Source organism: Diceros bicornis, chromosome 6, assembly GCF_020826845.1.
Source record: "Diceros bicornis minor isolate mBicDic1 chromosome 6, mDicBic1.mat.cur, whole genome shotgun sequence".
NCBI classification, from domain to species: domain Eukaryota; kingdom Metazoa; phylum Chordata; class Mammalia; order Perissodactyla; family Rhinocerotidae; genus Diceros; species Diceros bicornis.
The window spans coordinates 36,736,485-36,747,872 of NC_080745.1; the positions used below are offsets into that span (position 1 = coordinate 36,736,485).

General features: G+C 49.9%; 1 protein-coding gene across 1 annotated transcript in view; it reads right to left on the bottom strand.

The window, feature by feature from the left end:
• Nucleotides 1-11,118, bottom strand: part of HK1 (hexokinase 1) — a 71,239-nt gene extending 60,121 nt beyond the window's left edge. The window contains exon 1 of the mRNA XM_058543291.1: nt 10,984-11,118. Coding sequence (XP_058399274.1) covers nt 10,984-11,046 — 63 coding nt within the window. The 5' untranslated portion in view covers nt 11,047-11,118. The remainder of the gene's footprint in view (nt 1-10,983) is intronic.
• Between the last annotated feature and the right edge of the window lie 270 nt (nt 11,119-11,388).

Here is an 11,388-nt window from a genome sequence, read left to right on the forward strand (position 1 = left end):
GGGGGATCCCCATTTTTGATGAGGAAATTGCAATTCTGGGAACCAAGATATAACAGAAAGCGCAGATGCGGCATGCTGGGCACTTCCACCTGCCCTGGTCCAATCTGCACACTCGCAGGATGTGTGTTATCGACCCATTTTACACAGGAGGAACCTGAACCCGCGCAGTTGAGCCAAAGGCCCCAAGCACCCAGAAACCAGGGCAGCACCAGCTATGACTCCATGCTCAGTGCTCCTTCCCTTATCCCCAGACTCCTCTTGCTCGGAGGACCATGTAAGGCCTTGAGGTCACACTCAAGGTCCTCCTGGTGACCTCGGCACCCACTAACAGGGGCCTCCTGGCTGGTGAGAGAGACCAAGCCCTTGCCCAGGACGAGGACAAAGCCGTCACACTGAACTAGCTAAAAATAAAGGAGGCACCCGGTCCCTCAAGGGGAACAGCACGGCCCTGGAATGTGGCCGGGCAAGAACAACAGGCTTCGTTCTGGGCCTCGTGGTCTGTGGTCAATGGGTTGGGCCAAGGCCAGCCTCCAGACTCACAGGCCCCAATGTCCCTCGTACCTCCAGACAAGAGGGAAGAGAGGATCCGAGGGGCAGTTTTGCTTTCACCGTGAGACAACCAGACCCTCACGCCACGGGTGCAAACACTGCGGTAGGGGGAGCACACCTGGCTAAAAATCAAGAGAGCTCAGGCCTCCTTCAGCTACACGGACTCGCTCTATAACCCTGCGCAAGTCACTTCACCTCTGTGCTACAATGAACACGGCCCTCTCGCCTTCACGTGTGGCGGGCATGGGAGCCCTCCTGCTCTGTGGATTGCTCAGAACACAGGCTTTTCAGAAACTTACAGTGGCAAAGGCAGAATGGCACCCAGGATCCCGGCCCCAGCTCGGAGCTCTGGCCACCTACCCTCCGCTATCCAGAAAGCTGCACTCCCCACCATGCCTCTCAAGGTGCCTACAGGTGTGTTCTGGGTGAACAATGATAACACCTGGCATTTGTACAGCTCTGTACACTTTCCAAGTGTTTCCACATCCATTCTCTAATTGGATAAATGGACAGACAGTAAGGCAGGAATCATTTATACCATCTCACAGATAAGGAAACTGAGACCCAGTGAGCTTCATGGCCATCTAACAACACTGCTCGAGCTGGAGGGATCCTTTAGAAATAATGGATTACCAGCCTCCTGGTCTTACAGATGAGGAAACTGAGGCTCAAGGACCCACAGGAACCCGCTGCTTTAAATGCAGAATGCCTCTGTCCAAACTTCTGAGCCATAAAATTCACTGTCTAGCAGAGCGCTGTCCAATTGGAATATAATGCAAGCCACATATGCAATTTTATTTTTATTTTTATTTTTTTATAATTTTATTTATTTATTCTTTCCCCCAAAGCCCCAGTAGATAGTTGTATGCCATAGCTGCACATCCTTCCAGTTGCTGTAAGTGGGACGCGGCCTCACATACGCAATTTTAAATTTTCTAGTAGCCACATTTTAAAAAAACAAGTGAAACTAATTTTAATAACATTTTATTTAATCCAATATATCCAAAATATTATTCCCACATGTAATCAATATTTTAAAAATTATTAATGAGCTATCTCATATATCTCATTGTCATACAGTCTTCAAAATCCTGTGTGTATTTATACTTAGCAGCACCTCTCAAATCAGACTCGCCACACTTCAAGTGCTCAGCAGCCACATGTGGCCGGCGGCTACTGTGCTGGACAGCACAGCTCCAGTGCTCCAGTCACATCCCCATTATGGGAGCCTTGGGTGATGGCTGCTTTGGAAGTCTGAAGCCCTGGACCACACTCCTGGTTCTGCATGCACAGCAAGAGCTGCTCACTAGTGTCAGACAGACCTGTGACCCTATCCCGGTCCACTCAATTCCACTTCCTGAAGCTCACCTGCCCCATATGTAAGATGCAGGAAGAAATACCCACATCCAAGCTTGCTGGAAGGACTTAACAAAAGCATATGAAAGTATTTTGTCAACGGAACAAAACTTTGCAAAGGTGAGGTGGTGTCTTTATTACAACGGTGGCGTGGGTCTCATACTCCACTCACCCCAACCACCCAGAGAGGGTCCTGGAAGGCAGGAGGAATCACCAGAGAAATGAGGACAGATTGAATAACATGGCTGAAGGCAAACCCCATGTGTCAATCAATCAAGGAAATCAGCGGCTCACAGTAAGGCCAGGCAGAGGCTGGGAGAGAATGCCAGGACAATCTCTAGGAGTGGGTATTAGAGGGAGCATTAGGGGGTCTTCTTGAAGATTAAGCATTGCCCTCCCTGGGGGTCCTCTTTTAAATGCAAACAAGGATGGGGGGGACAAATGGAAAGGGTACAGAAAGAAATTTGAAAAACAGGGAAAAATCTCTAACATTCCATTGTAAATGACTTTATTGGGCCAATTTCCTTCCCAAGTGGAGGGTGTTGGTCAACACTGAGCAGCTGGCAGGGTGGAGGGGTGAGGAAATGGGAATGGGCAGGCACTAGCCAGTGGGCCGGTGCTGGGGAGGATGGGGAAGAAAGAGAGACAGGAGTCGGGAACCTGGAGGGCCCTGCGCCAGCGCTGCCCCTCCCCCAGCTCTTTTCCTCCTTGGATATTTCCCTCAACGATAAAATGAGAGAGTTGGGTGTGGTGTGGTAGAAAGAACATGGGTTCCTAAGTCAGGGGACCTGGCAGTGTTCCTGTCCCTATCTACCACGTATGAGTTGTGTGGCCGTCGGCAAGTCACTTCACCACTTGGAGCCTCAGTTTCCTCATTTCTAAATGGAGACAATGCCTTACTCAAGGGGGATAAAAACAGGGACTCTCTCAGCAATTCCACTCCCACACACATACCCAAGAGACACGAAAGCATATGTCAACACAGGAAAAACGTGTACACAAATGTTCAGAGCAGCATTACTCATAACACCTGCAAAGTGGAAATAATCCAAACGTCCATCAACTGACAAATGCATAAACATAATGCGGTATACAGATACAACTGAATATTATTGAGCAATAAAAAGGAATGAAGCACTGATACATGCTACAGCATGGAGGAACCTTGAAAACACTATGCTAGGGCCGGCCCCGTGGCTTAGTGATTGGGTGCGCACGCTCCGCTGCTGGCGGCCCGGGGTTCGGATCCCAGGCGCGCACCGACGCACCGCTTCTCCGGCCATGCTGAGGCCGCGTCCCACATACAGCAACTAGAAGGATGTGAAGCTATGACATACAACTATCTACTGGGGCTTTGGGGGGAAAATAAATAAAAATTATTAAAAAAAAAAAAACACTATGCTAAGTGAAGGAAACCACACACAAAGGCCCCCATACTGCATAATTCCATTTATATGAAATGTCCAGAAGAGGCAAATCCATAAAAAAAAGAAAGCAGATTAGTAGATGCCAGGGGCTGGGTGGAGGGATGAATGGGGAGTGACTGCTTAACAGGTATGGAGTTTCTTTTGGGGTGATGAAAATGTTCTGGAATTAGATGGTGGCGATGGTTGCACAATCTTGTGAATGTACTAGAAACCACTGACTTGTACACTTTAAAATGGTGAGTGTCATGGTGTATGCATTATATCTCATTAAAAAAAAAGAAATACCTCAATTAAAAAAAAGAAAGCAGAGGCTCTACCATCGGACTTGGAGGGTCTGAATGCTGGCCCTTCTGTTAACTGAGCCTCAGGGTCCTCATCCATCAGTGGAGATCACAACAGTGCCCACCTCACAGGCGCGTTATGGGGCTGTAATGACTTCAGCACAGTACCTGGCAGTCAGTGGGACAGGCACTACTTGCTGGCTTCAATTAAAATAAGACCTATGTTAGGAATTAAATAGGCCCCTCAGAGGCATTCAGCGTGCCCTTCCCTCAAGGTAGCCTCAAGCTCTCAGCATCCGCGAGCCTGTGATCAAACATGGAATCAGATGAACCAGATCTGACATTTTTCTGCCTCGCACACTGACCGCTCGCTTGGCTTCCGTTTGCAAAGGGCTGGGCTGCAGACTTCACATTTCAGTTTTCCCTGCTATAGGGGGCACAGCCACACTCTCCTTTTACGGAAGATAGTCTGAGAGAGGCTGCGGGCTTGAACTTTCTCTAACAGAGCTGGGCACGGTGAGGGGACTGATAAGCCAGCCCTGCCCGGGCTGGATCCACCCAGGAAGAGAGAGGGTGTGTGGGCAAAAGCACACATGAGTGTTTTAATTCCTAGAAAAGTTTTACGGATTCACGCTAGAGCACAAGGGGCCAGAGAGAGTCTTCATAAGGCTTTCTCTGCATCTACTCCCCACCTTGTTACTGTGCAAACGTTTCAGCAGCAGCAGTCAACGGGGCTGGCACTGCTCACAACGAGAGCTGTCAACTTCACTCAGTAATACTTTGCAATGAGGGCTCTGCTTGATAAGGTAAACTAGGAAACGGCTAATTTTAAACTAAGCTCGAATGCTGTAATGTGAATGGAAGTGACTGAGAAGAAACAGACTCTTTAAAAATTATCTATTAAAAATGTTTAAAGCTTTGACTATATCAATGGTTGGTGCAGAACAATAGGAACCTCTCCAGACTTCTAACGGGAATGTAAACTGGCACAACCACAGAGGATGGCAATTTGGCAAAATCTTGAAAACGAGAAGATACACACAACTCCTCCACCTAGCAATTCCCGCCCTAGATACACAGTCTAGAGCCTAGGGCAACTTGCATGTGTACTGAAGGAGATGTGCACGAGAAGGATCAGTGAGGCACTGTTTGTAACTTGAAAAATTAGAAACTCAGATGCCTGTCAAAAGAATACATAAATTAATTGTGGTGTATTCCCATAATGTAAGAGCACATAGCAGTTTATTTTTTTTTAATTATATTTTTCAGTGAGGAAGATTAGCCCTGAGCTAACATCTGCTGCCAATCCTCCTCTTTTTGCTGAGGAAGATTGGCCCCGGGCTAATATCCGTGCCCACCTTCCTCTACTTTATACGTGGGACGCCTGCCACGTATAAAGGGATCCACACCAGGGATCCAAACCCGCGAACCCCAGGCTGCCGAAGCATGGGAACTTAACCACTAAGCACCGGGCAGGCCCCAGCATATAGCAGTTTAAATTGATGAAGCAGAGGTATACAGATCAACATGGAAAAAATCCCAAATATAGAATGTTGAACTAAACAAAAGCAAGTTGCAGAAGGATACATACAGTACAGCACCATTTACAAGAACGGTTAAAACCATATAAAGTAACACTATAAAATCATATAAAGTAACACTATATACTGGTTATAGATACATGATACGTAATAAAAGTATAAAAACATGCACAGAAATGAAATACATCAAATTCAGCACAGAGGTCACCTCTGGAAAGAGAAACGAATGGGACTGAAGACAGGCATAGAAGGGGTTTCAGATGTGTCTGTAATGTATTTGTAATTGTGTCTGTTAACTTCTCAAGGTGAGTAGTGGAAACACAGGTGTTTGTTATGTTAACCTCAATATTTTTTATGCACCTCAAATATTTCATAATAAAAAATTAACTCATATGTATTGATTTGTGCAGGAGAGAATTAAAATACAGATTCCAAGGTAAATCATTAAAATTAACAAAGACAGGTTTTTCTCCTAGAAGAAAGAAACAGAGGGAGTAAGAATAGCCCTCTGGATTCCATTCCAGATTTTCTTAAGACCTTGAGAAAGTCACTTATCCTCTCTGGGCCTCAGTCCCTATTTCTAAATGGGGAATACAATCTCTGCCTTCTATCTGCAGCTAGAAGCAGGCAGCAGTGGTGGGCAGGCAGCAGGATGCCCCGGAGGAGCTGAGAAGGGAGGGAGCTGCCCTGGAATGCACAGGGATAATACTTCCTGTCCTGACAACCTCACTATGGTTTGTGAAAGATCAAAGGAAAGCATGCGCACACAACCATGCATGTACATATATCTGTGTGTATTGTTAGATAGACATATGTATAGACACACACACTCATAACTGATATCTGATATGACATCCATCAAGTGTTTCAGGATGCTCAGAGATAACCATCAAAAAGAAAGAAAGCAAAACTACATTTTGCTAACTATCACTTTGACTCTCTCTCTTACAAAGTTTCCTTTTCTTAACTTTTTTCTTATTGAGGTAACATTGGTTTATAACATTATATAAATTTAAGGTGTACATCCTTATATTTCGATTTCTGTGTAGACTACATCATGTCTACCACCCAGAGACTAATTACCATCCATCACCGTACAGATGTGCCCTATCACCCCTTTCGCCCTCCTCCCAACCCCCTTCCCCCTGTCTGATAACCACCAATCTAATCTCTGTATCTATGTGTTTATTTGTTGTTGTTGTTTTTATCTTCTCCTTATGAGTGAAATCAGATGGGTCCGACTGACTTATTTCTCTTAGCATAATACCCTCAAGGTCCATCCATGTTGTCGAACATGACAAGATTTCATCTTTTTTTATAGCTGAGTAGTATTGTACTGTATACCAAAGCTTCTAAGTATGATATTCCCATTTGTACATCTAGAGCCTGGCTTTAAGTAATTCCTAAACTAGTGATTTCCCACTCAAGATCTGACCACTGGCCCCTATGCGCTCTCATAGCATTCTATGCTTTGCACTTATAACACAGCAAATAATTATTTATGCTCCATGAGAACAGGGACCACTTCCACCAAGTTTATAGTTGTCACCCCAGGCTAGCACAGTACCCTGCACATTATAAAGGACTCAAACATTTTCTGAAGAAATGATTGAGTTCCCTGATCGGATTTGATTCTAAAGGGCCTCAAATCAATAAGCCGGTGCCAGCAGTCTAGCCACGACTGCTTCCTGGACACGGAGGTGTTCAGCCGCCTCTCTCTCTTTTTTTTTGTGAGGAAGATCAGCCCTCTGCTAACATCTGCCAATCCTCCTCTTTTTTTGCTGAGGAAGATTGGCCCTGGGCTAACATCCGTGCCCATCTTCCTCCAGTTTATATGGGACGCCGCCACAGCCTGGCTTGCCAAGCAGTGTGTCTGTGCGCGCCGGGGATCCAAACCGGCAAACCTCGGGCCGCCGCAGCAGAGCGTGCGCACTTAACTGCTTGCGCCACTGGGCCGGCCCCTGGCTGCCTCTCTTTATCCAGTATCTCCCCCAGGGCCTCCTCAGGCAGGCTCAGAGCTGACTCCAGTGGCTAATTCTATCAGGCAGGAATCCCTGACTGCAGACACACACGGAGACAGTACCAGTCACGCCTAATCAGTCTTCTTAGGAGAGAGCTGCCCATGCTGCTCCAGAAAACAGCAGGAGCGTGGGAGGACCACGTGGCTCGGCCAGATGTGAAAGTCCCTCATACCCACCCACCACCCCAGTTTATTCCCTCACGACAGTCCCAAATTATCAAACCAAATCAAGTGTTGGGGCTTCACTTGGGGGGGAACTCCTAGGAACATCCAAGGTAGAGGGGACAGGGATTATGAAATGATTCACCAAGCAGTGAGGTTCTCACTGGATATCTGTATAACACCAGATCAATGAGACATTTTTCATAATTTTCTAATGCTCATCTCTCTCACTCCTGAGCAATAAGGAAAGGGCATTTTTTAAATGTTTGCTTTTGCAGCTGGGATGCATGGGCTCCAAGAAAATAGACTTTGGGTAACCCTTGAACTGCTAAGCATACTTTCCCCTGCCTTCCTGGGCAGGACTTGAGGACTCCTGGGTTTGGGCTGTTGGACAAACCACACCTGTTTGTTCACCTGCTAATGGGAATTACTTAGGGTCATGGGGATCCCACCCAGAGAAAATCCACTGGTGTTTGCTCATCATCCTGACAACCCTGGAGAAAGGAAGCGTAGTCCTTCTTTAGAGACTAAGTTCTGACTTTGCTGGACTCATCTTCCTTTCCTAAACAAACAGAGCACTATGCAATCCTTCACCCTCCTCCAGGCTCTTAATGTCTAAACTGAGTGGAAGAAGCTGGTGAGATGAGAGATACGTTAAAAGTTAGTTGGAGGTCAAAAGACCAAGCCTCTAGTTGCAAAATTAGCAGATGTCCGGGATTCTGATGAATGGAATCTTTTACAAGCACACACGTGCCTCCTCTTCCTCCTAAAAGCAATAGAAGAGTGAAAGGAAAATACATGTTTTGCGCTTACTTTAGTCTAACACCAGGACACCCTTTCACAACACCTCATTAACCAATATTATGCAGACGCAGTCTGGAAAATGGGGCTCCACGCCAGGAAGGCAGACACTTGCCCTGTTTCAACCCAGGATATATTTATGAGGTTGAATTACCGACATGTCTTATAGACCATGGGGAGAGAAATGATACCCTTTTTATGATCATTTTTGAGCACAACCCTGGAAAACCTTCCTAGCACCATCCTCATCTTCCCTCCTCTAACCCTCAGGCCAGAGGGCAAGAAGATGGATGAGAGTTAGTAAGGGATGTCAGGGCTGTTTCCGGAGCCCCAGAGGCGCCTAGGGCTAGAGGGCTGAATCATCATGGCTGTCCACACCAGCAGGTTTAGAGGGGACTGTCCTCACTAAACAGAGGGGTCCCCAGCAGGTAGCAGGTAGGGCCCAGCAGGTGGGGTCCCTGGCAGGTAGCAGGTAGGGCCCAGCTCTTGCAGGAAGAACAAAGCTTGGAGTCCTGCACACCCACCCTGCCTTTCTCATGGTCAGTGGTGGGGAGGAAGGGCTGGTCTCTAATTTAAAGTCCTGAGTCCCAGGAGAGCAGATGCAGTCCCCCAACATCTGCTCAGGTGGGGGTTGGGAAAGCTGACTAGGCGACCAGAACAAGTGTCTGCTATGTCCTTAGGAGGCCCAGGAAGCTTCCTGGGGACCACACCCACGGCTGGCAGTGCCACACAGCCCATCATGCAGGCCAAGGTGATCCCCTGGCAGGAATTCGCACACTCCCCCCATAGAAAGCAGCATAAGAAGTCCTCAGTGAGGTGCAAGGCCATCTTGTTTTTAAGAATCTCCTTGACCAGAAACATTATCTGGCAGAAGCTTTGGCCTTAAGACCCTCTTCCAGCAAGTTTCTGAGGCCAGAGGAGAGCAGGGAGGGAATGTCAGAACTCCAGTCTCAGGGGAGGAGGGATATGAGGATCAATTGATTCAGAAGTCACACACTCAGATGCCTACAGGAGCCCGGTGGATAGAAGGTGAGTCAGGCCACCACAGGGAGTGGAAGGCTCTGGGGCCACACCAGACACCGCGTGTCTGATAAACAGTGTCTACCCACCAACTGCAGTCTAAACCTCAACCCAACTCAGCGCCTGGAGGCCACACAGGTGGTGGTGGGTGTGGATGCTGGAGGCTTACAAGGTCATCCCCACCCAAGCGGTCTGCTGTCTTGAGCTACAGAGGGCACCACGTGCAGGGAAAAGGCAATGAACTCATCCATGCCTCAAATTCCCCACTGTGAAATGGGAAGAACATTAGTGACACACAACACCACTGAAGAAAACTCAGGAAATGCACGTGTTGGCATGACAGCTCCCTGAGCTCAGTGGCCAGAAGGAAGCTCCAGGGTGCTCCATGGGAGTGAGCATGAGTCCCACAGTTTGACTATGCCCGAGTCACTGTCACTTATAGCCGTGAGGGACTGTGGCAGTTTCTCAGGCCTGTCTCCTAACTACCCTACTCTGGTCCCCACTCAGTGCAGGATCCCGGATGCAAGCAGCATCCCCAGGGCCTTTGTCTCAGCACCTCCTCCTCAGCTGACTTCCAGGAGGAGCCCCGGGTCAAGTTCCCAGTAGAGGGAGGCGGAGACCGGGTCTGCCCTGCCTCTGCCTCTAACTCACTGGGTGACCTTGATAAGGTCACTGCCCTCAGCAGGCCAGTTTCCTATTGTGCCGGAGGAGGAGGCTGTCTTAGGTGGATGTGATGAAAACTGAACATCCTGTGGCTTGCCAGGCAGAAAATCCAGGCCTGCCGCTCCTGCTTCTCACCTGTAGGTAGCACTCCCTCGTTTGAACTCCCAAGTCAGGTTGACTTTGCTAGTCCATCCCAGCTTACCCCAGCAACAATGTCACCCATGCCGGGTGTGGGTGGGTCAGGGGCCTGTGCCAGGCCTGGCTCTGATAAAATGGGCGTATTTCCCTACATTCTAGGCTGCTTCTTAAAAACATGGTGGCAAAGCTGGCATAAGGGAGAGATATACCTTTAAGACCTGCCAGCGGGCAGTATTTTATGCTGGGGAGACGTCAAAGGCAGCAACACCTCAGGGAGATGTGTCCATGTGCAAGTACACACATGTCATAAGCATACATCTCAAGGCCACCGCCCGACTCAAAAGACCAGTCTCTTACTTGAGCTTCCTGGTCTGCCTGGAAATTACAGCTCAAGAGAGTAGTCACGTAAAGGAATAAAAAATTCCATTCAGGCATGCCGCTCCAGACCTGAGGCCTCCGCTCAAAGTTTCCGGTGGCCTCCGCGCCCCTCCTCGTTCCGGGAAGCCGGGCGGGTCACCCCGACCCCAGATTAAGGAGCAGCCGAAATAGCTGGGAGATCCGGGGTAACAGCTTCTCCCGGGTACTCGACGCGCTCCGCCGGGAACCCCAAATATGGGATGCCTGGCCTCCCGCCAGCACCCCAGCCTGCTGCGCGCTCACCTCCCCAGCATCTCTGCGATCCACTCTCCGCCCACCGCGCTCGGACCCTCCCAAACAGGGCCTGCGGACCGGCCCACCAGTCTCCACATGGCCACCTCCCCGCATGGCCCGGGGGCCCATCTGACATCCCTGGCCCGTTTCAAGGACACTGCAGCAAGCAGCCCCGTCTCGGGGGTCTTCACATACACACACACACAATCCTGGGGAGAATCAAAAGGCGAAGGCATTCCCCACCGCCCTGCAGTCCAGCCAGTGCTGGCCTAGGGGAAGCTGGGCGCGGGAGGATGGAGGCAGCGGCGGCGAGCGGATGCCGAAATGCAACGCTGCGGCCCGAGCGCCGGGCGGCGGCGCGGGCGGGGGCTCACCTTTTTGATTTGATCATCCTTCAGCTCGGTGAAGTAGTAGGCCAGGAGCTGCGCGGCGATCATGCTGGCGGTCGGGGACGCCGGGCGGCAGGCGTGGGGCCGGGGTCGGTTTCCCGCAGCTTAGGCGAGCAGTGGTCCTCCGGCGGCTGCTCGGCCGCTCCTCCTCCTCCTCCTCCTCCCCCTCGGCTCCTCCCCCACGGCCGGGGCGCGGCGGCGGCTCGCGCGCTCCCTGTCTCCGCGCTCCCGTCCCCGGGAGGGTAACAGCCGCCCTCCGGCCCACCTCCTCGGCGCCCATTGGCTGCCGCGCGCCTCTGCAGCGCGGCGCGGCGGCCTCTCCCTCCTGCGCCGGAAAGGGGGTGGGCTACGCTGCGAAATGCCCCTCTGTCCGGCATCACCCTGCACGTC